The 27,978-nt window shown below is 53.5% G+C and overlaps 1 protein-coding gene and 1 pseudogene across 8 annotated transcripts in view; both read left to right on the forward strand.

Moving 5' to 3' along the window:
- The window catches only part of LOC105473753 (D-2-hydroxyglutarate dehydrogenase), a 32,482-nt gene extending 16,369 nt beyond the window's left edge, over nt 1–16,113 (forward strand). For 5 of the 8 annotated variants that reach the window (XM_011727713.3, XM_024790377.2, XM_024790376.2 and 2 more), the window contains 3 exons: nt 115–257; nt 5,112–5,277; nt 15,051–16,113. In XM_011727713.3, the coding sequence (XP_011726015.1) occupies nt 115–257; nt 5,112–5,277; nt 15,051–15,310 (569 nt within the window). In that variant the 3' untranslated portion in view covers nt 15,311–16,113. Of the gene's footprint in view, nt 1–114; nt 358–1,762; nt 2,107–4,182; nt 4,361–5,111; nt 5,278–15,050 lie in introns of those variants that run through there. The other 3 variants (XM_011727716.3, XM_011727715.2, XM_024790378.2) reach the window with 3 other exon arrangements.
- On the forward strand, nt 4,424–5,127 carry LOC139357279 (uncharacterized; annotated as a pseudogene).
- Nucleotides 16,114–27,978: the final 11,865 nt, after the last annotated feature.

The raw sequence follows: 27,978 nt of genomic DNA on the forward strand, positions 1-27,978 counted from the left end.
TCTTGGCCTCGAAAGATCAGTGGTTGCTATCACAGCCATTCCGCCTAAGCAGCCCTGATTTTTGCCCTGGAAGCCGGAGCCTCTGCTCACTCTGCCTTCCTTGCTTACTTCTAGAGAGTCCGTTTTACGTCCTCATCGAGACTTCAGGCTCCAACGCAGGCCATGATGCTGAGAAGCTGGGCAGCTTCCTGGAGCACGCACTGGGCTCCGGCCTGGTGACCGACGGGACCATGGCCACCGACCAGACTAAAGTCAAGGTGCCCCATGTTCTGCTCGCAGGTCCCCTCTCTGTCCGTCAAGTCCAGCCTTGTCTCGGGATGCCTGGAAGGGTCATTGGTGCAGCCTAAACAGTGTGGGGTATGGCTGAAATGTGACTCGGTTTCATGGCTTTAAGAGAGTAGCCTCTTTGGATGGAAAACGTATTCCTGGTGTCTAGGCCATTTTCATTAATATTTAAAAACTACTTCTTCCCTACCGTGTCCCTCCCCAGCCCCATGCTGTGGGATGAGCATGGGGACTGCGCCATTGCCAGTCCCCCGCAGCCTGTGGTTCAGCGGCCAGTCAGCGGCAGCTCTACCTAGAGTTGTGTGGAATGAGTGGAGGCAGGAGGAACCCCTGGGGCTGTGGAGGCTTAGCCCGGACCCCGGGAGTCCTAGGGTGGGCAGTTTTCTGGAGGAAGGGGCCTTGACTGTGTTACCAGATTATTTGTGCTTTTGGACACCAAAGGAAGGAGGGGCAAGGCCTGGGGCACTGAGAGCCCTTGGTCACCGTCACTGTGGCCTGGGCAGTGGGAGCAGCCCTTGGTCACCATCACCGGGGCCTGGGCTGTGGGAGCCGTCGGTCATTGTCACTGGGGCCTGGGGTAGTGGGAGCCCTGGGTCACCGTCACCAGGGCCTGGGCAGGGGAGGAGCCCTCGGTCTCCACTACTGGGGCCTGGGCAGTGGGAGCCCTTGGTCACTGTCACCGGGGCTTGGATAATGGTAGCCCTCGGTCACCGTTACCAGGGCCTGGGTGGGAGGAGCCCTCAGTTACCTTCACTGGGGCCTGGGCAGTGGGAGGCGCCCTCGGTGACCATCACCAGGGTCTGGGCAGTGGGCACCCTCGGTCACCGTCACCAGGGTCTGGGCAGTGGGAGGTGCCCTCGGTCACCGTCACCAGGGTCTGGGCAGTGGGAGGTGCCCTTGGTCACCATCACCAGGGTCTGGGCAGTGGGAGGTGCCCTCGGTCACCATCACCAGGGTCTGGGCAGTGGGCACCCTTGGTCACCGTCACCAGGGTCTGGGCAGTGGGAGGTGCCCTCCTGGCTGCTTTGCCGGGGTGGCAGTCATGCAGCGCCCCCACCATCCCCAGGAGGGCTACCCTGACACCCTGGCCTCCACACATCAGCCCCCACGACCCCCACAAAGGAGGGCTGCCCTCGACACCTCCAACCTCCCTACCAGCTCCCATGCCACCCCCAGGGCAGGCTGCCCCCCACGCCCCCAGCCTCTGCACATCATCCCCCACACCACCCCCAGGCGGGCTGTCCCCGACGCCCCCAGCCCCTCCACAGCCTGGTCCAGTCCTAGACTTGTGCCTTGAACATTAATGCCCAGAGCCGGGTTCATGACCAGGACAGGGCCGGGCGGGGCTGGTCCTGTGTTCACAAAGTCACCTCCAGAAGCTTCCTGGGACAGGTTTGGGAGAGACTTTGCGTGTCTGTCAGTACCTCATTCCGGCTCATGCTCCACAGGTGGGTAATCTGGCCTTTGTGTTTTGCAGAGAGCAAAACCACCCTTTCTTAGGTGTGCGGCTTGGCAGGTTGACCCGGACACGCGCTTGTGCGCAGCTGCCCTGAGGCTTTTCTCTGCTGTTGTCCGGCGTTGGCGAGGCTGTGGGCAGGTCCTGAGCCATTCTTCTCTGCTTTCCACTTTGTTGTCTTTCCTTCTGGGAGCCCTGGGTTTTTGGACATGTTGAGAAAATGGGGCTTACGCAGGTCCAGCCGCTGCTGCAGGGGTCCTGTGTTTAACGGGGGACTCTCAGCCCTGCCAAGGCCCCGCTGTAGCCTCAGCCCACCTGAGTGGAAGCCACACTGGTCATGCCAGATGCCCCGGGCTCTTCTGAGTAGTGACCACGGCGGGTCTCATTGGCAATGCCTGTCCACCCGTCACGTGTCACTCAGCAAACCTGTTAGGGAGATGCCTCCTGTGCCGTGTTCCTGCTGGGTGACAGCAGTGACCAGGGCGGGAGAAGCCTTGACCCCTGAAACTCACACAGCAGAAGGAACAAGCTCAGCCCATGGCCCCTCAGAGCCAGGAAGCGCCGGGGAGGAGGGCCGGGCCAGGCAGGGTCATGGGGTGTGCCTGGGAGTGCCAGGAGGGCTGGAAAGATGACCCTGAGGGGTCATTTCGGCAAAGACTTGGTGTGGGGAGCAGAAAGTCTGGAGCAGGAGCACCAAGGCCCTGAGGGGGCGTGTGCCTGCCATGTTCTAGAACCTTCCAGAGATGGTGGGCATGGAGCCAAGTGACTGAGGCCTGAGCAGGCAAGGGGAGACCCCATCTTGTGGCCACAGGGACACACGGGGCGGCTGGTCTGATGAGATGAGAAGGCCCGGCAGGCAGCAAGGTGCCCAGCAAGCCGGCCTTGCAGCCGTGCCCGTGCCGCTGTGACGAAGGGTCCGTAGAAGGTGCGGTGGTTGCTCAGGGCATGTCGTGACCCAAGGTGCTGATCTCACCAAACTAGCTCTAAAAAGTTATGAGAGGGACCGGCTGGTGGCTCATGCCTGTAATCTCAGAGCTTTGGGAGGCCAAGGCCAGCTCGGTCGGGAGACCTGAACCCCGTGGCGTTAGAGGAGTTAAAGACACACACTCAGAAACGTAGAGGTGTGAAGTGGGGAATCCGGTCTCACATCCTTCAGAGCTGACAGAGATTTACCCACATATTTATTAACAGCAAACCAGTCCTTAGCATTGTTTCTATAGATATTAAATTCATTAAAAGTATCCCTTAAGGGAAATGAAGGGATGGGCCGAATTAATTGCAGCAGGAACACGCCCTTAAGACACAGATCGCTCAGGCTTTTGTTTGTGGCTTAAGAATGCCTTCAAGTGGTTTTCCGCCCTGGGCGGGCCAGGTGTTCTTGCCCTCATTCCCGTAAACCCACAACCTTCCAGCTTAGGCCTTATGGCCTTTATGGACGTGTTACATTGCTGCAGAGATTTTGTTTATGGCCAGTTTTTGGGGGGCTTGCTCCCAACAGAGGCAGGAGGATCGCTTGAGCCCAGGAGTTTGAGACCAGCCTGGGCAACATGGTGAGACTTCAAAACAATAAAAAATTGGTGGTGGGGAAATGGGGGAATTTTGGACACTGGCTAGATTCCCAGTGGTGGTGAGGAGTTGTTATTTTTTTAAGTGAGTGTGGCTTTGTGGTTATGTCAAAAAAACAGAGTCTTTTTTCTTTTTTTGAGACAGAGTCTCACTCTCACCCAGGCTGGAGTGCAGTGACACAGTTGCAGCTCACTGCAGCCTCGACCTCCTGGGCTCAAGCGATCCTCCCGCCTGAGCCTCCTGAGTAGCTGATTCTACAGGTGCCCACCACCAAACCAGCTGATTTTTATTTATTTGCTTTTTATTTTTATTTATTTTTTTTAAGACAGAGTCTCGCTCTGTCGCCCAGGCTAGAGTGCAGTGGCGCAATCTCGGCTCACTGCAAGCTCCGCCTCCCAGGTTCATGACATTCTCCCGCCAAAGCCTCTGGAGTAGCTGGGACTACAGACGCCCGCCACCACGCCTGGCTAATTTTTTGTAATTTTAGTAGAGATGGGGTTTCACCGTGTTAACCAGGATGGTCTCGATATCCTGACCTCGTGATCTGCCCGCCTCGGCCTCCCAAAGTGCTGGGATTACAGGCGTGAGCCACCAGGCCTGGCCGATTTTTATTGTTTTTAAGAGACGGGGTCTCCATGTGTGGCTCAGGCTGGTCTCAAACTCCTGGGCTCAAGTCATCCTTCTGCCTCAGCCTCCCAAAGCTCTGGGATTACAGGTGTGAGCCACTGCGCCCAGCCAAGTCTTTCTCTTAGAATTTCCTGAAATGATGGGGTCTCTGGAGGGGCAGGTGCTGGGCTTGAGCCCTGGGTGGGACCCTGCAGGGGAGAGGTGGTCCTGCAGCCCAGGGAGGATGGCTCTGTCTTCTTGTGGTGCAGATCTCCACAATGAAAGCTGGAAGCAAGTGAAAGCCCAGCAAACCACAGGCCAGTTGATCTGAGCCCCAGGATTTGGCCCCAGGTTCCGCTTCAGCCGCCAACACTGTCTGTTCCTCTTCAGAATCCTTCCTCCCTCTTGGCCTGACAGCCGTGTCCCTCCTCCCCCACGACCCGCCCACCATGTCCTTCCCTCCCCCACGATCCGCCCGTCGTGTCCCTCCTCCCCCACGATCCGCCCACCATGTCCTTCCCTCCCCATGGCCCGCCCACCATGTCCTTCCCTCCCCCACGACCCACCCACCATGTCCTTCCCTCCCCATGGCCCGCCCGCCGTGTCCCTCCCTTCTGCCCCGACATGCCCCTTGAGCTGCCTGGGCCCTGCTGTCTTCCCGTCTGCCTGGGTGGCTCTTTGTGCCCCCTTCCCTACCCTGCCCTTCTCTGGTTCAGGGAGTGTCCAGGGCCTATCTTTGTCCTCAGGGCCTTCCCTGGCCCTTGCTACTCTGTGCCGTGACCTGACCTGAGGCTGCAGGGTGTGCGCCTCCCCCTTCCATCATCACTGCCCGCCTGATTGCCGGAGTCCCAGGGTACTCGGTGCTGTCGTGGAGCCTGGAACATTCACCGTCCCGGATCGATTCCGGGATCAGAGCCACACCTGGTCTGGGGCATTCGCCATCCAGGGTCGGAGCCACACCTGGTCTGGGGCATTTGCTGTCTGGGGTCAGAGCCACACCTGGTCTGGGGCATTTGCTGTCCGGGGTCGGAGCCACACCTGGTCTGGGGCATTCACTGTCCTGGGTCGATTCCAGGGTCGGAGCCACACCTGGTGAAGATACAGAACTTGCCACTGCCCTAACCCTGTGTGGTGTGCCCCCCGTCCGCGGGTGCTGTTCCCATAGCCAGCCCTTGTCTCATCTCGTCTCATCCTCTAGATGCTGTGGGCCCTGAGGGAAAGGATCGCAGAGGCGCTGAGCCGAGACGGCTACGTGTACAAGTACGACCTCTCCCTCCCCGTGGAGCGACTCTACGACATCGTGACTGACGTGCGTGCCCGCCTTGGCCCACATGCCAAGCACGTGGTGGGCTACGGCCACCTGGGTGAGCGGCGCCCTGGGGCCACGGTCCTACGTGTGCTGGGTGGTGGGCGCCATGGTCACCGTCGTCCCGCCAGGCTGCAAGGCAGGAAGATTGACCATGGTCTCTGGCTTAGCATATCTCCGGTAGACACTGGCAGGACCACGGTGTCTAACAGGGAAGGGAAAATCCTAATCATTGTCACACTCATTTTGAGTATTTTGGAAAAGACTGCCATTGTGCACTTTTGATGGCAGAACGCATGGCTGAGCTTGCCAGAACATTACGGGATCTTCACTGGGATGCACGGTTGTAGGGCATCAGCCTTAACCTGAGTCCAGGACGCGGGTTTCAGGGGACTCCTCTCACAGGGCCCGGCCCCAAGGCCTTTGCTGTGCTTGATTCGCAGCCCCCAGCTGCTGCCACCCCTTCAGATGGGAGGATTTCAAAACCACATTCAGATCATCTTTTTTTTTTTTTGCAGAAAAATCATGCTTTAACATGCAAGCTGTTAATTCATAGGAAGAAAATGTTTCAATCCTATCAGTTCTTTTTTTTTTTTTTGAGATAGAGTTTCGCTCTTGTCACCCTGACTGGAGTGCAGTGGTGCAATCTTGGCTCACTGCAACTTCCACCTCCCGGGTTCAAGCAGTTCTCCTGCCCCAGCCTCCCAAGTAGCTGGGACTACAGGCGTCCACCACCAGGCCTGGCTAATTGTTGTATTTTTAGTAGAGACAGGGTTTTGCCATATTGGCCAGGCTGGTCTCAAACTCCTGACCTCTGGTGATCTACCCTCCTCAGCCTCCCAAAGTGCTGGGATTACAGGAGTGAGCAAGCATGCCCGGCCATTTTCCTATCAGTTCTTGGGAGCCTTGGAGCGAGGCGTCTAAAAGGCCAGCTTATAGGGCAGGGGTGGGGGTGGGGTGGGGGCAGGGCTGGGGGTGTGGAGCGTGTGGGGGCAGGGCTGGGGGTGTGGAGCGTGAGGGGGCAGGGTGGGGGTGTGGAGCGTGTGGGGGCAGGGCTGGGGGTGTGGAGCGTGTGGGGGCAGGGTGGGGGTGTGGAGTGTGGCTTTGGGGGCTGACAGGTGCTCAGTCTGGCTTCTTCCCTGGCCTGGTGGCACTGGGGCCTCTGACCTGAAGCCTCCATCCACCTGCCAGTAAATGGGATTCAGATGCCACCTCTGTGGTTACAGGAGGGTCTAGGGTTTTGTGCGTGACGATAGTAATATGTATTATGTATGAAGGGCCTGTGCCATCCCAGGCATCATTCTGAGCACTTGATGTGGAGAAACTTCTCTGCACAGCAGCTTTTAGGACTGGTGGTGTTGCTTCCCTTTTACACACGTGTGAACAGGTTCAGAGAATTTAAGTAACGTACCCAAAGTTGCCCCGCCTGCGGACTTGTCATAGACTGGATGGTAATCTTCTGTGATAGGAAGGCAGGACTCCTGAATGGTAAGGGGGTAAGGGCTTGATGGGTGTGTCATCCAGAGAAGAGAGGTACGGGAGCCCCAGTAATTCAAAATCTGACTTCGAGCCAGGAGGTTTCCTGCTCTGCAGGTAACTTCAGCCTCTCTTGGCCACAGATAAAGCAGATCACCTTGGTCAGAAATTGAATGAGCCCCTGTTACTTTGTGAATGCAGGAATGGGCCGGGCGCGGTGGCTCACGCCTGTAATCCCAGCACTTTGGGAGGCTGAGCCGGGTGGATCACCTGAGGTCAGGAGTTCGAGACCAGCCTGGCCAACATGGTGAAACCCCGCCTCTACTAAAAATAGAAACAATTAACTGGGCGTGGTGGCAGGCACCTGTAATCCCAGCTGCTTGGGAGGCTGAGGCAAGAGAATCGCTTGAACCCAGGAGGCAGAGGTTGCAGTGAGCCGAGATCGTGCCACTGCCCTCCAGCCTGGGTAACAGAGCGAGACTCCATCTCAAAAAAAAAAAAAAGTCCAGGCACAGTGGCTTACGCCTGATTCTCTTCTGATACTGTTTATCTTTTTGATTACTTCCACTATCTTTTCTTTTATTTATTCAACATATTAAATGTAGTTTAGGCCAGGCGTGGCAGCTTATGCCTGTAATCCCAGCACTTTAGGAGGCTGAGGCTGGTGGATCACCTAAGGTCAGGAGTTTGAGGCCAGCCTGGCCAACATGGTGAAACTCCATCTCTACTAAAAATAGCTGGGCATGGTGGTGGGCACCTGTAATCCCAGCTACTCGGGAGGCTGAGGCAGGAGAATCACTTGAACCCAGGAGGCGGAGGTTGCAGTGAGCAGAGATCGCACCACTGCACTCCAGCCTGGGCAACAAGAGTGAAACTCCATCTCAGAAGAAAAAAAAAAGCAAGAATGAATGTTGAATTTTTTAAATGCTTTTCCTGCATCTACCATGGTGACAGGTGCTTGTCTACTGATCCCTCTGGAGGCAGATGAGTCTGTGTTTCTGGGGTAGGCCCAAGGTGGCCGTCATCCTTTTTGTATCGTGCTAGATGAGTTTATGTTTGGTGTGGGATTTTGACAGGAGTCTTGGTGGGTGATTCTGTTCCACACTGTTCCTTTCTTCTGTCCATGCTGGATTTTGGTATCAAAATCATAACATGAATATTATGCAGAACTTGCCAGTGGAGCTGTTTGGGCCTGGAGGTTTTTTTGGGGGGAGTATTTTAAAATTATAGCTCAATTTCTTCAATAGCTATGGGACTTTCTAGTTTTCCTTTCTTCTAGATTGGTTTTTCTGTTTTTTTTTTTTCCATATTGGCATAAAGTTGTTCAAATATTCTTTTGTTTTCTTTGTATCTAGCATTTGTGGGATGCCCCCCACACCCTTTTTTTTTTTTTGAGGGGACAGGGTCTCGCTGTCACCCAGGCTGGAGTGCAGTGCCTTACCACAGACTCGACCTTCTGGGATCAAGCAGGCCCGCCACCTCACACACGCCAGCAGCCCTGGCTAACTAAAAATTTTTTTGTAGGCCCAGTTTGGTGACTCACACCTGTAATCTCAATACTCCGGTAAGCCAAGGTGGGAGGATCACTGGAGTCCAGTAGTTCTAGATCAGCCTGGGCAACACAGTGAGATCTGATCTACACTACACACATTTGTAGATCCAGAGTCATGTAGAGCCAGTTGTGTGGCCAGGCTGGTCTTGAACTCCGGGCCTCAAGCAAGGTTGCCTCCTTGGCCTCTCAAAGCCAAAGATTACAGGCGTGAGGTACTGTGCCTGGCATCATTCGCTGCTTGCATTAGCATTTCTTCTTTGACCCACGAGTTATGCAGAAGTGTATTTCTTAATTTCCAAACGTGGTAGTTTTCTAGTTATTTTTAAAATTATTGATTTCTTTTTTACTGCATTATACCCAGGAAACTTGGCCCTTATCAGATAAGATTTTGGAAACTGGATCCGTGGCCAGCTTGTGATCAGCTTTCGTAACCGTGGAGTGCTTGAAAACGCTGTGCTCTCTGCAGCTGGTGGAATCAGTGTTTGTACAGATCCATCAGATAAAACGTGTACGTCGTGTGCTCATTCTGCATCCTGCTGACCTGCCACTCCCTGAGGGAGGTGTTAGAATCCGCTGACAACAGACTCATCCGTTCCTCCTGTAGCTTTGCCAGTTCTGGAGTCGTGGTCTTAGGGGCACAGGACATGAGGTTCATCTCTTCGTTCTGGGAAACTGAATCTCTTACCGCGCTGAACTCACGCTTTGTCTCCAGCATTGCGCGTTGCCTTGGTGTCTGCTTTGTTTATTACACGGTGGTGCTAACTTTCTTTTATTTAGTGTTTGCCTCACGTGTTGTTTTTCCTCCTGTTACTTTCAGCCTTTCTATCCGTAATGATTTAGACGTGTTTCTTGTGGACGCCCCCGGACAGGTTTTTCGCGTACTTGTTTGCCGTCTCGAATGAGAGCATTTGGCTCCTGAGCAGGTCCTGCGGCGCGTTGTTTGGGTTTGTTTACTTCACCCTGCTCTTGGTCTCTCACTTCTTGTCTGTTTTTTTCCTCTGGTTTTTGGTCTTGTGGTTTATGTTCTTTGTCATTTAGCTTTTTGCCATTTACCAACTGTTGGTGGTCGCCCTAGCAGCATAGCGGGCGTTTCTAGCCCTCTGGGTTTGAGGTTAATCAGAGTCACTACCTTCCTCCCAAACAATGTGTGATGGTGAATTCTCTGTGTCCGCTTGGCTGGGCCCTGGTACCCTCGTTTGGTCCGACTCCAGTCTGGATGTTTCTGTGAAGGTACTTTTTATGTGTGATTAACATTTAAATCAGTAGATGTTGGGGACAGGAGATCTCCCACCACAGTGTGAGTGGGCCTTACCCAGTCAGTTGAAGGCCACAAGCACAAAGGAAGAGGGGATTCTGACCCAGATGGAGACTCGAGCTGCAGCACCAGCTCCGGCTGGGATCTCCAGCCTACTGACCTGGACTTCAGATTTTAGACTTAGCTCCCTCAGTCCCATGAGTCAGTTCATTAAAATCAGTGTCTGTCATCTACCTGTGTCTCTGCGTCGCTCCGTCTTTCTCTGTATCTTCCTCTAAATATGTGTAATCTCACTCTCTTGCTCGCTCGCTCTGTACACACACATCCTGCTGGTTCTGCCTCTCTAGGGGCCCCGATGGCTGCGCAGCGTGAGGACTTTAGGGCCCCGTCACTTTGGCTGTCGTTTTCCCCCCGGTCTATGGTTAGCCCCTGTATTTGCGGGCTTCACATCAGATTCAACCATAAAAATAACAATACAACAGTAAAAAAAATGCAACAATAAAAAATAAAGATGATGCAGTGTAACAGTGACAGACACAGCATTTCCATCGTACCAGGCAACGTAAGTAATCTAGAGGTGATTTAAAGTATACAGGAGGGGCTGGGCACGGTGGCTTACGTTTGTAATCCCAGCAGTATGGGAGGCCAAAGTGGGTGGATCACCGGAGGTCAGGAGTTCGAGACCAGCCTGGCCAACATGATGAAACCACATCTCTACTAAAAATACAAAAATTAGCCAGGTTTGGTGGCACGTGTCTGTAATCCCAGCTGCTTGGGAGGCTGAGGCAGGACAATCGCTTGAACCTGGGAGGCAGAGGTCGCAGTGAGCCGAGGTTGTGCCACTGCACTCCAGCCTGGGCAAAAGAGCAAAACTCCGTCTCAAGCAAAAAAAAGGATACAGGAGGATGTGTGTAGTTTATATGCAAATCCCACGCCATTTCCTGTCAGAGACTTGAGCATCTGAGGATTTTGATATCCGAGGGGTCCTGTATCCAGGCCCCCAGGGACACTGAGGGGCACCTGCCTGCTGTTTGGGGATGTATTCTGGTCCTGCCTTGTTCAGCCACGCATCACCCTGTCACCATGTTACTGTCCTGATTCTGCGTAGCCAGTCTGCACACAGTCTCTGCTTGAATCTCAGCCTCCAGAATTTTCCCTGGCATAGAAAAATAGGTGACGGAACAGCACAGGTTTATTTGTCTGGAAATGATTTAGTTGATAAAAATGTCTTTTCCTCAGTGGATTTCAATGGTTCTGGGTTGACAGTCGCTTCCCAGTGGCAGAGGGGAGCTTCTGTCCTCTCTTCGATGTCTGCTGTTGCCGAGACAGCCTCAGTGCAGGGCAGTTCCCTTCGGGGGAATGGAGGGGATCCGCTTTTTCTTTCTTTCTTTCTTTGTTTTTGAGATGGAGTCCCGCTGTCACCCAGGCTGGAGTGCAGTGGTGCGACTTCGGCTCACTGCAACCTCTGCCTCCCGGGTTCAGGCGATTCTCCTGCCTCAGCCTCCTGAGCAGCTGGGATTACAGGTGCCCACCACCACGCCCGGCTAATTTTTGTACTTTTAGTAGAGATGGGGTTTCGCCATATTGGCCAGGCTGGTCTCCAACTCCTGACCTCGTGATCCACCCGTCTCGGTCTCCCAAAGTGCTGGGATTGCAGGCGTGAGCCGCCGCGCCCGGCTGGCTTTTTCCTTCTTGCTGCTTTCAGCTCCTTCCGTCCGCCGCCTTTGGGGTTCTGCAGTTTCACTCTGGTTGGGCCGGGTGAGTGTTGTTTACCTGCCTGGCACTTGTGGGGCTTTGGGGTCTTGCTGGCTTTAGAAATTCCTCAGCCACCAGAGCCTCTTCAAACACCGTTTCTCCCCTCCCTCTCTTCTCTTCCTGGAACTCAGTCCAAGCCCCCTTGTTTCTTGTGTGCCGCTGCCGGGGTCCCGCCTCTCGCATTTGGATGCTATTTGCAGTGTCTCGGGCTTGGCGTCCTCTGCTGTGTGTGATCGGCCGTCAGACCTGTCTGTTCAGGTCCACAGGCCAGCCATGATGCGTTTCACCTCCAGAAGATTGGCGTGGATATTTAAAAACTGCTTGGTCAGATTTTGTGGTTGTATATTTTTGTCCCTTATTTCTTTACATATGACACCTTTGTGTTCTGTGTCTGGAGATGACGGCGTCTGAGGTGTTTGTGGGTCTGATTCTGACCTTGCCCGTGGCGGTTTGTCTTCTTGTGTGTGTGTTGTTGGCATGAGCTCATGTTCGTTAGGTCTTTATCTGCAGGAATTATTTGAGGCCTGCAGGGGAGGTGGTTTGCTTCTGCAGTGGGTGGAGAGGGTGAGGGCCTGGGGCCCCCCCGGAACCTCTTTAATCGGCACGTTCTCAGCTGGGTTTGGGACCCGAGGCAGCGTGCGTTTCGGCTGCAGACCCGGGTACAGGCTGGCCGTTGGTCGGGAATACAGTTGGGTGTTGCTTCATGACGGGCATGCGTCCTGAGAAATGTGTCATTAGGTGGTTTCGTTTTGCACTAGCATCACGGAGGGCACTCACACCCAGATGGGACAGCCTCTTCCACACCAAGGCTGTGTGGTGTTGCCATTACCCCAGGTGACAAACCACAGCCGTCATCCACGTAATGCCGGAAGCAGTTGTGAAACGGTGCTATGTGCCTGAACACAAAAGCTAATCCTAGAAAAGGGACCATAAAAATACGGTATAAAAGGTAAGAATGCCACACCCGTGTAGGGTGCCCATCACGAGTGGGTCTCGCGGGACTGGAGGTTGCTCTGGCGAAGCCGTGGGTGAGGGGTGAGGGATTGCAAAGGCCTAGGAAATGACCGGACCCTACTCTAGACTTTATAAACACTGCACACTGAGGCTACCCTAAACGGATATTAACAAGTAATTGGCCAGGCGCGGTGGCTCATGCATGTAATCCCAGCACTTTGGGAGACTGAGGCAGGCGGATCACCTGAGGTCAGGAGTTTGAGACCAGCCTCAACATGGAGAAACCCCATCTCTACTAAAAATACAAAATGAGCCGGGCATGGTGGCCGGTACCTGTAATCCCAGCTGCTCCCAGGAGGCTGAGGCAGGAGAATTGCTTGGACCTGGGAGACAGAGGTTTCAGTGAACCGAGATTGCACCATTGCACTCCAGCCTGGGCAACAAGAGCGAAACTCCGTCTAAAAAAAAAAAAAACAAAAAAAACAAAAAAAACAAGTAATTGTGCTACAGCATGGTGATATAATTAAGGTGATGGCAATTTTTCAGCTCCATTTTAATGTTATGGGACCAACATCATCTCTGTGGTCCGGTGTTGGGTGAAACATTGTTATGAAGCGTGACTGTATTCACATACTCTGGACGCCAGGCACGTGGCTCATACCTATAATCTCAGCACTTTGGGAAGCTGAGGTGGGAGGACTGCTTGAGGTCAGGAGTTCAGGACCAGCCTGGGCAACATGGTGAGACACCCCACCATCTCTGCAAAAAAAACAATTAGCCAGGCATGGTGGTACATGCCTGCAGTCCCAGCTACTCAGGAGGCAGAGGTAGGAGGACTGCTTGAGCACAGGAGGTTGAAGCAGTGAGCTAGGATCGCTCTACTGCACTCCGGCCTGGGTGACAGAGGGAGACCCTGTCTCAAAAAAACAAAGCGAAACGAACATTTTCTGTGGATGTGGTTTTTCTCTTTCACAACCAGTCCTCCCTGGGCAAGTCCCTCCCTCTCTGGCCTGAGCAGGCATCTGTGGGGACTGGGAGGGGTGGGGACTGTGGGCGGGGTCCCTGCTGTACTCCCTGCCTCGGGTTTGTTCTCGCAGGGGTGGAGAAATCTTTTTCTATCTACCCTTTCTAGTTCCCAGCTGGGATGGACCCTGCAGCTGCAGGCAGATTCATAGGACAAATATGGAGGCTCATCGACATGCGTTTCACGTCTGCTTGGGATTGGCCAGGGAATGAGGGATTCTCAAAGAGCTGGCTGTGAATTCAGGCCCATGTGGCGTCCTCAACAAACAGTCAAGTTTTAGGGACGTCACATGACAGGACATGGACTGCGAGTCTCCGGGAGGCATCTTGGAGGAGGCAGGGAGGTGGCAGAGGACGGCTGGGCCTGAGGCTGCCTTTACCTTTGTCGGTTCTGGTGGAGGGACGGTCTTTGCCCTTGTCATTCCTGGGCTGCTCTTAGGCAGGACCTGAGTCGGGGGAGCTTTTGTTGGATCTGTCGCTTCTCGGTTGCCTTTGTGGGAAAACAGCCCTCACCCCAGCATGGCACAGTTGGGGGTGGCGCGTCCCGGTTTACCTCTGGGGCTCCTCCTCAGTGTGCAGCTCTGCGTTAAACGCCACTGGTCTCGTCTGGGCAGCCCTCGAGCTGGTTTCTGGCTCCCTCTCCTGCTGGCCCGGAGGTGGGGCGGGATCCTCACTTGGCTCTGACCTTGGCTCTCCCCAGCCTCTTCTCTGAGCCATCCCCTTGTTGACCTCTGAGGTCAGAAGAGGAGGTTGTGCGTGGGGTGGGCCAGGACCAGGGTGTGCTTGGAGAGCCACCACCCTGGGGGCTCAGTGTGGGGTGAGTGGACCAGAGAGGAGGCGGCTGGGAGCCAGGGCTTTGTCTGCAGCGGGCACTGGCTAGGCAGCTCCAGGGGAGATGTCCGTGGGATGGGGGCATCCAGATAGCCCTGGGCGCCACTGCGGACCCCTCCATCTGACCGGGTGCTGGGGGTACAGACTGGGAGACTGTCTGGGCTCTTCCAGGTCAGGAGGGAGGCAGTGGCAGGCAGGCCATGCAGTTGCTTATGTGGTCACTCTCCGCCTGGGGAGATGGGAGCCCTGGGCAGAAGGAGTAGGAAGAGGGGGGAGAACTTGGGGAGATGGGAGCCCTGGGCAGAGGGGAGTAGGAAGATCGGGGAGAACTTGGGGAGATGGGAGCCCTGGGCAGAGGGAATAGGAAGAGGGGGGAAAACTTGGGGAGATGGGAGCCCTGGACAGAGGGTGTAGGAAGAGGGGGGAGAACTTGGGGAGGTGGGAGCCCTGGGCAGAAGGAGTAGGAAGAGGGGGGAGAACTTGGGGAGATGGAAGCCCTGGACAGAGGGGAGTAGGAAGATTGGGGAGAACTTGGGGAGATGGGAGCCCTGGGCAGAGGGAGTAGGAAGAGGGGGGAGAACGTGGGGAGATGGGAGCCCGGGGCAGAGGGAGTAGGAAGAGGGGGGAGAACTTGGGGAGATGGGAGCCCTGGGCAGAGGGGAGTAGGAAGATCGGGGAGAACTTGGGGAGATGGGGGCCCTGGGCAGAGGGAATAGGAAGAGGGGGGAGAACTTGGGGAGATGGGAGCCCTGGGCAGAGGGTGTAGGAAGATTGGGGAGAACTTGGGGAAAGAAGCAGGGAGAAGCCAAGGTAGCAGCAGCCCCAGAGGAGGGGTCAGCACGTCCGGGGCGGGTGACATGAGGGTGAGGCTCAGCCGGGGGTCTGAGGGTTGCTAGGGAGGGGATCTTGGGAGGGGCTGTTGGGGGAGGAGTGGGGTCCTGGGGGCTGCCCCGCCCAGCCTTACCCGTGTACTTTGTCCCTCCAGGAGATGGTAACCTGCACCTCAATGTGACGGCGGAGGCCTTCAGCCCGTCGCTCCTGGGCGCCCTGGAACCCCACGTGTACGAGTGGACGGCCAGGCAGCAGGGCAGTGTCAGCGCAGAGCACGGCGTGGGCTTCAGGAAGAGGGATGTGCTGGGCTACAGCAAGCCACCCGAGGCCCTGCAGCTCATGCAGCAGCTCAAGGCCCTGCTGGACCCCAAGGGCATCCTCAACCCCTACAAGACGCTGCCCAGCCAGGCCTGACGGCCACTCCCACTGCTGCCAAGGCCCGCTGGGGGTCAGCGGATGGCTCTCGGGCGGGAGCGTAGGCAGTGGCTCTGAGTGATGAGCCGGCAGTGGGCGGGGGACCAGGCACCTAGTCGGAGGGACTGGGAGCCCGCACTGGGGAACTGCTGGATGCAGGCCCTCGGGCAGGAGCATCTGGCAGAGCGGGGAACGCGGCAGGCTCCCTCCTTTGCAGGGAGAGGTGGGGCCTCTGCGGCCATCCTGGACTGGCCAGGGTGGAAGCGGGGCTGGGTCTCACTTGCCTGGTGGTGGTCCCTGGCTCCACCTTGCCTGCTGCAGCCCGGGGAGCTGGCACTGGGTGGTTCTTCCGCCTATTTGCTGCTGGTTCCCCGGGCAGTGCGTGGGCAGCGGGGGGCTGTGGGCAGGACCACGTGGGCCGTGATCGTGGGTTGCCGAGATGACCGGAGCGCTATGGCTCTGCTGAATGGAGCGAGGCCCCTCAGGCCGTGGACGCCCTCGGGAGGGGTGACTGTGGCTTGTGTCTGGGCCTGAGTGACAGGAACGTGTCATTGCCCCCGTCTTCTAGAGGCTGCCGGCTGGGAAGACAGTTATCAGGGCGAGCTGTGCTCTGAGTCTCAGGTTCTGCTTCTGTGAAGAACGTGGTGCTGTGGGCGAGGGCCCCGGCGCGGACAGGAGCCCCTGCAGGGTGCGTTTCTGCTCGTCAGCCGCCCCGGGTAGCGGATGGGCTGGGCGATGCAGCTGGACGCACATCTCTTTCTGTCATGAACGTCCAGTAAATATCTGAATTGGTTACAACCTTCTCTTTGCTTCTGTTACTGGAAATCATCTTGCGAAGCCCGTCATGAAGGGCCTGTGCATCCCGTTTGCAACCCCCGGACCCCTGGGCCATGGTGTGGCCGGGCCTGACGCTACTGTGACTGTCACTGTGCCCCCTGTCCCCATGCACTGTCCTGGTGGCAGCTGAGCTCCCACCGGCTTCACAGGGCAGGCCTGGGCATGGAACGGGCACCTTGTAACCCTTGGTGGTCCTGGAGGCCCTCGGTGGCTGTACCTGACCAAGGTGGATCCGTGGGCCCCTCCTGTCTCTGTGGGCGTCTAGGATCTCGGATCCTGCTCATAGGGGGAAAAGTACCTCTGACTCACCGCCCTGCAGAGCCCGCCTGCCCAGCTGGGGCCTCTGTGGACCAGCCACATCCTCCTGGTGGGGGTTCTCGGGGGTGGGGTGGGGGCCTTCATCCAGCATGATTTTTTTTTTTTTTTTTGAGACAGGATCTCACTCTGTCACCCAGGCTAGAGTGTGATCTCGGCTCACTGCAAGCTCCGCCTCCCGGGTTTACGCCATTCTTCTGCCTCAGCCTCACAAGTAGCTGGGACTACAGGCACCTGCCACCACGCCCGGCAAATTTTTTGTGTTTTTAGTAAAGATGGGGTTTCACCACGTTAGCCAGATGGTCTCGATCTCCTGCCCTCATGATCTGCCTGCCTCGGCCTCCCAAAGTGCTGGGATTCCAGGCGTGAGCCACCACGCCTGGCCATGCCCAGATAATTTTTAAATTTTTTTTTAGAGATGAGGTCTCCCTGTGTTGCCCAGGCTGGTCTTGAACTCCTGGCCTCCAGCAGCCTCCCACCTCAGCCTCCCAAAGTGTCGGAATTACAGGCCTGAGCCTCTGTGTCCAGCCGACCCAGCTTTTAAGGCACAAATGAGGGGCACTTTCATGCCCCTCACGCTGGCCCAGCAGAACCAGTGGGTTCCAATGCCTGAGCTGCTCCCTGCTGTGCCTGGGGGCACCTGGGGCTGTCCTGCCTCTCTGGCCAAGGCCCGGCTCTGTCCCTGAGCTATGGCCACTCTTCTGCCATCCCAGGCTGGGTTACCCATGGGCAGCCCTACAGTATCTGTTGCAGAGAGCAGAACTCAGGCTGCATGGGTGCCTGACACAAAGCCCCACATGTGCCCGTGTGCCCCGAGGTCAGCCAGTAGCTCCTGCCCTTCCCTCTGACCTCTGGTTGGGGGCTGGCCGTTTTTCCGCTTGTTCCTCCAGCTCTGCTACCGGGCACGTGGTCCCTGCTGGGTAGGCTGCAGGCCAGGGTGACTTGCTGACCTTCTGACCCTGGCTGTGCACCTGCCGTCCTGTCCTGGGTGGCTGCTCCTGGCCCAGGGGTGGCTTGGGGGCTTTCAAGTTTCTGCCCATGCTGGCCGCACAACCCCACATCCCACCCCTGGGTAGGGACCTGTGATTCTCAGACCTGGGGTCCATCGCCCTCTTAAGGGCCCCCTCTGCCCTGGCCATGGTCTAAATGCTCACTCCTGTTGTTGGAGAGGCCAGCCAGGTGACAGGGAAAAGCCCAGAGCCCCAGGCTTCCTGTGAGGATCTGGGCTCAGCACGGGCTATGGTACAGAGGCCTGGCCTGGCCTGCTAAGGGACACCGGCTGGCCTGCAGAGGGCGGAGGGGGAATTTCTCCCTCTAGTGCCCTCTGGACCCTGGGAGAGCAGGACCTCTGTGTCCACACTGCCTGCCGCCGGGCCTCTGGGGACTGGGGAAGCAGACACAGTCCCAGGACTGTTGCGGGAGGAAGAGGCTGTGGCTGCTCTTTCCCAGGGATCTGGCTCCAGGAGGCTCCGGTGACCATTGGGCTGGAGCAGACCAGTGCCGGGCACGTCCTGCCAGTGCCAGCCCCGCCGCCAGCCATGGGCACTTGTTCCTGGAGCTCCGTGGCTGGGTCCCACCATCTCCACTGCTGCCCTGCCCTGCCATGTTCACCTCCAGTTTATCCAGCAATGGGGAGGGGCTTCTTAGAACCCCCTCAGGCTTTCCTTTTGTGCCTTTAGATGACGTGAAATACAGCACAGCCAGGCAAAGCAGGTGCCAGAGACACCTGGCTGCCCCGAGGAACGGCCTGTCTGCCGTGGGGAAAACCCACACCGCGTGGTGGCCGGGAGGCCAGGAGTGTTCGCATGCCGGGAACCTGTTGTGTTTCTCTACCTGACAGGAAAATCTGGTAAGACCCGGTCACATCCAGGCGGACTGTGTGCCTCGCAACCCGCAGGTTAACAGACTCCGAGTGACTGAGGCGGGAGAGCTCGGTGAATCTGCATGAGGCCACCGGCCTTGGTGCCCCGAGACAGCTCCCCCAGCGGCCACGTGACGGTGATGCGTGTCTGTGGTCAGGTGTGTGCAGAGTTCTGCACCGCCCGACCTCCCAGCCGGAGGCTCTGACAAGACCTGCGTCCACACGGAAGGAGCAGTGCAGAGCCCAAGTGTGTGGGGAGGAAGGCGGGTTCTGACCCCATCCTTCTGCAGCGGCTCCGGCCAGGGTGGTTGCGACGGGGGAGGTGCTGAGGGGGGCCTTTGTGTTTGGATTGGAAGCTGGCCATCGTCACATTAAGACCTCTAAGCTGCTGCAACGTGAGAAGATGTTACACAACCAGGGCCCTGGGCTGAGGCTGAGCAGGGGGCCGGGGAGTGGCGGGAGGGGCCCCAGGCAGGGCCAGAGCTGCCTGTGTACAGCAGGGGAGAGGGGAGAAGTTGCAGGCCTGGTGGTCTCAGCCCCAGGGAGAGTGCAGTGTCGGGGAGGACACTGCCCGTCCCTTCACTCCCGCAGGACGGCTGGCCCCTGGGAGGGCCCCTGGGGGAGCCAGTTTCCTATAAGCAGAAGGGCAAGTGGTTGGGATCCAGGGGTGTCTGACGGTTGTGGACTCAGGCCCCAGAGGAAGGGTTTGGGATTTGGGGCTCCTGTGACCCCGCAGGTCCCTGACGACGTCCGTCAGGACCCTGGCTGTGTAGAGGTGTCGGGTCCAGCCCTACAGGGCTTAGCGGGTGTTCTCCCCGTGTGTGGAGATGAGAGATTGTGATAAATAAAGACACAAGATAAAGAGAGAAAGAGAAAGCAGCTGGGCCCTGGGGACCACGACCATCAAGACGTGGAGACTGGTAGTGGCCCCGAACGGCTGGGCTGGCTGATATTTACTGCATCCAAGACAAGGGGGCAGGGTAAGGAGGGTGAATCTTCTAAGTGATTGACAAGGTGAAGTCAGTCATGTGATTACAGGATGGGGGCCCTTCCCTTTTCGGTAGCTGAAGCAGAGAGAGAAGGCAGCATACGTCAGCGTTTTCTTCTCTGCACTTACAAGAAAGATTAAAGACTTTAAGACTTTCACTATTTCTTTTACCGCCGTCTACTACGAACTTCAAAGAGGAAGCAGGAGTGCGGGAGGAGCATGAAATGCAACGAAGAGTAATATTAAAAGCTAATGATTAATAATGTTTATAATAATGATTGATAATTGTCCATGATCATCTCTATATCTAATTTGTATTATGACTATTCTTATTCTAGCTATTTTCTTTATTATACTGAAACAGTTTGTGCCGTCAGTCTCTTGCCTCAGCACCTAGGTGCTCTCACCCACATGGAGGCAGAGGTGGCAGGCGTGCAGGGCAGCGTGCCCGGACCCAGATGGCAGGCACGTCACTGACCAGTGACCGGGGCTTTGCCCACCTGGCCCGGCGCGTTGGCCCCCTCGCTATGCGGCTTTGCGCTGGCTGCTTTCCTGAGTCATCAGGGTTTAGGCCCTGTTCTGCTGCCTCTGAGCGCCTGTGACCTGCCAAGGCCTCTACCCTCGGCCTGGGTCCCTTGGGGTGTCGCTGACTGTCTGGGACCCTGAGGCTGCCCGTGTGGTAGGTGTGGCCACCCCTACACCCACCCAAGCAACGCAGAGGAATGAAAAATAATGCCTCGAGGAGCTGGTCCAGGGCCGGGAGCAGTGGCTGACGCCTGGAATCCCAGCACTTCGAGAGGCCGAGGTGGGAGGATTGCTTGAGCCCAGGAGTTTGAGAACAGCTTGGGCACACATGGTGAGACTGTCTCCACAAAAAATTAAAAATAGCCAGGTGTGGTGGCACGCACCTAGAGTTCCAGCTACAGAAGGCTCTTACAGGGGAGGAGGGACAAGCCTGAGCTCAGGAGGTCGAGGCTACGGGGAACCCCAGGTGATTGTACCACTGCAGTCCAGCCTGGGTGACAGAGCGACGCCATCTCTCAGGAAAAATAAAAAGGAGCTGGTCAGGGAGGCCTAGAGCAAATAGCTGCTAGAATGTGGCACTGCCCAGGGCGGGGAGGGCTGGGGGGCCTTGAGGTGGACCAGGAGCCTGAGTTGAGGGTTGGGGGCAGGTGGAGGGGCCGGGAGGCCCCGGGCTGTCTTAGGAGAGCCCTCCTGACACCTAGGCCCTGGGCCGGGTTCCTCCTGGTGGAACATCCCAGACCTGAGCCCTCCTGCTCACTTTTCCCTGGACCTACATGCAAGGAGCTGTGGCAGCCGTCTCCCCCCAGGCTGAGGCCCCAGGACAGGCCCCTCCTCACTTTGGTAGCGGTCAGACCCAGGGCGGGTGCAAGCCCTTGGCAATGCTCCCCGACACTGCCCCTTGGACCTCAGGGGTGTGGGGAGGACAGACCAGGGCAGGACCCAGGAGGCCACGAAGGTGGGTGGGAGTCACGGTCCTGGCAGCTCCACATTCAAGGGCTCTGCCCTCCTGTACCCACCCCCGGAGGGGGAACCTCTTGAGGGAGCATGGGCCCTGTCTCCCCGCCTGCGCTTCTGGGAGATCAAGAGTTGCTGTGAAATTTCTAGAAGAGCCCGACCTGGCGGACGGGCATAGAGGCACCTCCTGGGTGTGCCCTGGCACGGCCTGACAGGGCTGGAGTCCTGATGGGCTGTGGGTAGGTCCTCAGACGGCCTCCCGGCTCCTGCCTCACCCCCTCCCCAAGGGCCCTGTGCCAGCAGCAGGTCCTCAGACGGCCTTCCGGCTCCTGCCTCACCCCCTCCCCACAGGCCCTGTGCCAGCGGCTGTGAAAACAGAGGCCAGGAAGCGAGGTGGTGCTCCCTTTGTTTCTGGCAAAGCATGTGGCACCTGGAGCCACCTTCCGGGTTCACGGCCCTGGGGACGGAGGGAACGGAGGGAACGGGGTGCACAGTGGCCAGGGATGTTCAGCGTCACCGGTGGAAGGGGTGATACCCGTTCTTCCTGGTGTTGAGGGTTTGTGCCTTGACTCCGGAAAGCAGAGACTGTGGAGCAGGGCCCACTTCAAAGCACAGGGCTGGGGGCTGTGACCTTGGCCCTCTGTGGACAAGGGAAAGGTGGGTGGCCCTGGACTGGTGAAGGACTGGCCAGGAGGAGTTCTGTAGGGGCCCCCCTCCTGCCAGCCCCCAGCCCACAGTTGACCATTGCCTGCCCTGGAGCAGGAGACTTCCTTCCTGCTGCCCCGGACCTGGGATCTGAGACCCAGAAGCCAACTCCATCCTTTGTCTGTTCTGTTCTGAGGCTACCCCTGCCCCTACCTCCAGGTGGCCCTGGGCTTGCCTGACCACCCGCCTGCAGTGTTGGCTGAAGAGGGTAAGATGCTTGCGCCCTGCTGGCTGCTGCTGGCTGCTCCCGGCTGCTCCCCGGTGGCTCCCTAGCGGCTCCCTGGTGGTGCCCTGACTGTGCCCCGCTGGCCTTGGGTCTGGTGGGCGTAGCCCTCCTGATGGCACCAGGTCACACGCTGGAGCACATGGGCCTCGCGATGCTGATGGAGGCGGGTTCCTGGGCATGTGGAGCTGTCCCTTACACGAAGCACCTGAGGGGCCTCCGACCAGCCGGCCCCCCCACCCCAGGGGTTAGGGCTCTGCCATGGGGGTGTGGGCATCTGCTCTGACAAACGACATGTGCATTTGATTGGTGTTGGGGTCCGTGCCAGGGGTGGTGGAGAATGAAAGAACACACAAAAGACAAAGACACACAGAGAACATGGCGGCCGCGCTCAGAGCCTCTGCCTCACTTTATTTATACCCATAAACCCCACGTCAGCAGAAAGAATGCAATGCAAAACAAACTTTCTTTTCCCACATGTAACCTTCTACTCAGTTTCTTGTTTCTATGCTCTTCCTTATCTGCCCGCCTTCTTGGTGCCTACGGGAGTTCATTAAAAGTTCAATTGGAGATACTGTCCTTGAGCCCTATCTATTCTCAGCATACTGTTTTCAAAGGCCCCTGCATTTCCCCCTTTTTGTTTTTGTTTTGCCTCAATCCTAAAAAGGTAGCCCATATTTGTTCCTGTGTTTTCTTTTGTTTTTGGAGGCGACGGAGGGAGCATCGAATCACCAAAAGAAGTAGACCCAATCCAAGTGCCCAAAGCAATATACTTCCAGAGATTGTAGAAATCCATGTTTTCATCTGGGTCCATGGGTTAAAGGCAGCAAGGCACTGACCCAGCTTCTGCAGGGTTACGGTTCCAGACAACACATGTAATTGTTGTCGAAATGCTTCGGAAATGTTCTGAGTGAGCTCTTGGATGTCCAAACTAATATTTTTATGGCCTACTAATAATTTTCAGATTTCGGTCCAATTCTGAGAGATATTAAAAGGCACAGGCGTTACACAAAATTGAGTGGAGTTCCAATCACATTGTAATGTCATCCGAGTACTGAGGACAGTGAGCTGATCTCCAAGCCATGTCAATGCTTGCTCCATGTTGTCCAATCTTTCAGCAAGTTGAGAATCAATGTTTCGTTGTTGAAGCCATAACCGGTGAGATTGTTCGTGCCATTGCTGCATAAATTCAGCATTTTGTATGCTTTGATGAAGAGCGAGCCCTGCTACGGCCGCAGTGGAGACGATGGCGACAAGGCTCATCACCGAGGCAATTATAAGTCCAAGGGCACAGCGGGTTCGCTGGAGAGAAGTCCAAGTATAAGTTTCAAGAGGTGATGCCCCCCATGGTCGCGTAAGGTTAACAGGTAGCCAAATTTCCTTACGAGCCCTGAGGATATAAATATCCCCAGTAAAGTTGTGCCACCAGGAATGATTGAGGCAAGACAAAAATGTACACGTATCTGTACAATTAACAATTCCCATATTATTATCACATGTCAAATTCCCCGCTAATAATAGGTAGGGCTTACGGACACAAGCAATAATATATCAGGAGGTATTCCGATATAACTGAATATGAAAGGAGTTATTTGGGTTAGAAAGATTAAGGGACATATTCCCCACAAAACTGCTAATGGCATCGCCTGCAGCTAACAACTTCCAAAGATGACTCTGTACTTCAGGCCTCCTTCACGCCAAACCAAGGTTTCATTATTGTTAGCAGCAATACTTTTATTTACCCGGTGCCATTTCAAACGTATGTGACTAAATTTTATTTGAAAATCACCGTGCACACTCCAATCAGTTATTTACATTCCATTGTATTCTAATAAAATCCGGGGTTTAGTTCCCCGACATTGTTGTCACTCCAGCACCTCAATATTAGGAGAAACCTCTAGAATAGGACAAAAAAGTAAAGAACTAGGAATAGTTTCATTACTATATACAGTATGATTATATTAAAAGCTTCTAGTTACAATAATAACAGTTTTAGCAGCCACATGACTATGATTATAACGAACAGCCCAAGCTTCATGCGATCTTCGGAGACAATGAGACTATTTCCCATACATATTGGAAGCCCTTCCACTCCAAATTGGTATGTGCTGATTATAATTGCTGTTTCCCGTTCTATATTGTCCTTGTCCATATGGGGGATGGCATCCAAGTGTCATTGGTGAAAACCTTAATTTCCGCCTCCCCCCAGGCGACTCCCTGATACAAGGGCGGAAAGGGAATATAAGTCCAATATTCATACAAAGCCTCACTAAGAGAAATAAGTCCCCCGCTGAGGCACATCTAACAAAGGAAGAAATGCTGCTGAATCCAGTTTTCTTTTCAACAGGGTTTCAATCATCTTGTAGGAAACCACTCAGGTCCGCTCCCTGTAAGGACAAGAGCATAGCCCCGTCCCTGTTTTAGAACTTGCCCTTGAACATACTTACCTTCTTCATTAGGATACCAAACCTTTCAATTGTCAGCGGGGACTATCACCGAGGGAGGTGAGGAAAGATGGGTTACGGCAGCGGAATCTTGCAATTGTCTCCATTGATTCAAAAAAATTAAGGTAAAAAGAACCTTCAAAATCTGGTTTCTGGGGGGCTCATTTCCCCCTTTTTGTTTTAGTAGTTGAGTTTTTTTGTTTTGTTTTGTTTTTTTGAGACAGAGTCTAGTTCTGTTGCCCAGGCTGGAGTGCAGTGGCCGGATCTCAGCTCACTGCAAGCTCCGCCTCCCGGGTTCACGCCATTCTCCTGCCTCAGCCTCCCGAGTAGCTGGGACTACAGGTGCCCACCACCTTGCCCGGCTAGTTTTTTTGTATTTTTTAGTAGAGACGGGGTTTCACCATGTTAGCCAGGATGGTCTCGATCTCCTGACCTCGTGATCCGCCCGTCTCGGCCTCCCAAAGTGCTGGGATTACAGGCTTGAGCCACCACGCCCAGCCTAGTAGTTGAGTTTTTAAAGTTAAATTTGCGTGCTCAATGATGGCTTGACCTTGACTGTTGCCCGGGATACCGGTGATATGTTGAATATTGTATTGCTGTAAGAAAACTTGTAATTTATGAGAGACATAGGCAGGGGCATTATTAGTTTTAAGTATAAGAGGAATGCCCATGATGGCGAAACAAACCAAGAGATGTGTAATAACAGAATCAGCTTTCTCAGATGGCAACGGAGTGGCCCATTGAAAATGAGAAAAGGTATCAATGGTATGATGAACATACTTTAATCATCCAAAAGAAGGGACATCTCATGGATTAACCCCAGGATGGAAGGATGGAATGCTCAAAGGAGCACAGGAAAGACAAGCTTGAATAAGAGAACGAGCTTGTTTTGTTCTGCAGCATGTAGGTGGCCGATTAAAAGCGAATCAATCTGAGTATTACCATGAACTAATGGTCCAGGAAATTGAGAATGAGAACGAAGATGAGTGATGAATAAAGGAGCTCGATGTTGGCTCAAAGTAGAAGATAACAAGGAAAAGAGTTTTTGAAGAGAAGAAGTAGCACAAAGAGGTAAAGTGGCCTGAGAAATATAAGAAGTAACATAAATGGCGTATTGAGAATCACTAACAATGTTACAACCAGTAGTAGGGAAATCAATTAAGACCATGAGAATAGCAAACAGTTCTCCCTGTTGCACCGAGGGATAAGGATAAACTGTAACTCGAGATTGATGAACACTCCAATATCCAGCCTTACCATTGCTACTAGCATCAGTAAAAAAGGTAGGACCTTGAACAGGAAATACAGAAATTGGTGAGAAAGGCAACACAGAATGTTGTCTAAAAAATGAAAAGATCGGAGACTTAGGAGATTGGGTAGAAAATTGTCCAACAAAAGAAGCGCAAGCAACTTGCCAAGAATCAGAAGTTGCAAGAAGATAAGTGATCTGATTATGAGTGAATTGAGGAATAATTAAGGAAGGATCTCCTCCCCAAAGTTGTCGACAGTGATGCCGTCCTTTGATGATCAGTTCAGCTAAACGATCGATATAAGTAGCCAAGCGTTTAGATATTTTATTGGACAAAAAGATCCATTTTAGTGGTCGACTAGTTTGATGAATCATTCCTGTGGGAGAAGGTAAAGTATGAAATAAACAAAAGGAAGGGCCTTTTGAAGTTGCTCTTCAACAAGCTGGAGTTCCTGTAAAGCCAAAGGAGTTAAATGACGTGAGTTGTCCAAGTGACTGTCTCCTTCTAGAATAGAAAAAAGATGTTATAACTGATATGTTGGTATTCCTAAAACAGGACACATCCAATTAATGTCTCCTAGAAGCTTTTGAAAATCATTTAATGTTTTTAAATGATCACGTCGAATTTGAATTTTTTGGGGTCGAATATTTTGTGTTCTTAAGGTATAACCTAAATATTGAATAGGAAAATCCAGTTAAATTTTTTCTGTGGCAATATTAAGTGAGTAGAAAGAAAGCTGAGTTTGTAATGATACAAAAGCATCTTGCTGCTTTTCTCTGGTGGGTGCAGCAAGAAGAATGTCATCCATATAATGATATAAAAAAACAGAAGGATGATGCTTTTGAACAGGATCCAAGGCCCTATGGACAAATTCTTGACACAAGTAGGGCTATTTAACGTACCTTGAGGTAAAACTTTCCATTGATATCGAGAAAGTGGCTGAAAATTATTAAAAACAGGGACAGAGAAGATCCATACAATGATAAATTAACACAGTTAGAAACTGATTGTTTACAGGATTTAAAGTCCTATGTATGAATTTTTGACATATAGTAGGGCTATTAAGTATACCCTGGGGAAGAAGCTTTTGCTGATATTTTTGAATAGGTTGTCCGTTATTATATTTAGGAATAATAAAGGCAAACTTTTTACAATCTTGAGGTTGTAATGGAATAGAGAAAAAACAATTTTTGAGATCTATGACCATTAATTTTTAACTTTGTGGGATAAGGGCAGGATTAGGAAGACCGGGCTGTAAACTTTCCCTAGGTTGAATGTAAACATTTATAGTTTTAAGAACAAGACAAAGACGGGAATTCCATGCAGAAGTACGTGGCTTTAGATTCCTCTCAGCCATTTGTTTTTTGACTTACTCTTTTAAAATCCTAAGTATTTCTTTAGATAATGGCCACTGTTTCACCTAAAGAGGAGTGGTCGTTTTACACTTTAATTATAAAACTTGAGGCTGGTGAACAGTGGCTATGAGTTTAAAGGATTGTAGCCCATTTTGAACATCATATTTTTGACAGCTGAGGAAATATGAAGAATGTTTAAAAAAGCACCAAATTGTTATGAAAGATTTTGTCCCCAAAGATTAATATTGATAGGAATAATATAAAAAAACACTTGACCTTGTTGACCTTTAGGACCGACACAGGTTAAAGGTTCTACGTTTTGATAAACCACAGAAGCAGCACCCAAGCCAGTGAGTATAACTGAAACTTATCTTTTTTCCCATTGTATAGGCCACTAATTTAAACAAATAATAGACATATTCACCCCCATATCAATTAACCCTTTAAAAACTATTTCATTAATATGCAATGAACATAAGGGCTTTTGATTAGAAACTAAAGTTTCCCAAAAAACAGTTTTTTCTGTGCTACCAAACCCTCCCTATTGAGAATACGTTCCCCTGCCTCTAGGCATATAAATTGTGAACTTGTACCATAGTAATAATTTTATTAGTAACATCAAGATCAATGATTTCTGAAATCATCATTAACTTCCATATAGCACTGTTGTTTTGACCTAACAAAAGTCCTACATGTCCTTTTGGCAAAGGGCCACACACTCTAATAGCTAATTTATATACTCCTCTATTAGGAGACAAAGTATAAGGCTGAGTAATAGCTAAGTCAGCAGCGGCGCTCTGCTTAGTTGCCGCATAAAGCTGAGAAACTGGGGTAAGGTGTGGGATCCTTAAGGAGGACTTGAATTCATTCCTTGATGTTGTAGGCCATTGCTCACTGAATATTGTAGTAGACTTGTAATTGTTGGGGCCTCAAACCTGTGGGCCCCGACTCCCATTTCCCAGGAGAGGAGACAGTAAATTTCCACTTCTATCAGTTTTGGAACGACATTTATTTGTCCAATGTCGACCTTTATCACAACATTTGTACACCTCTGAAGGCAGCTTTCTGCCTCGAGGGATAAAAGTGTTCAATTTTTATGACATTCTTTTTTGAAATGTCTAGGTTTACCACACTGAAAGCAAATACCTTGTTTGTTATTTCCTTTTAAGGCTTTAGACAAAGCTCCAGCAAATAATTGAGCATTATAAATA

Source organism: Macaca nemestrina, chromosome 11 (assembly GCF_043159975.1).
Source record: "Macaca nemestrina isolate mMacNem1 chromosome 11, mMacNem.hap1, whole genome shotgun sequence".
Lineage (NCBI taxonomy): Eukaryota > Metazoa > Chordata > Mammalia > Primates > Cercopithecidae > Macaca > Macaca nemestrina.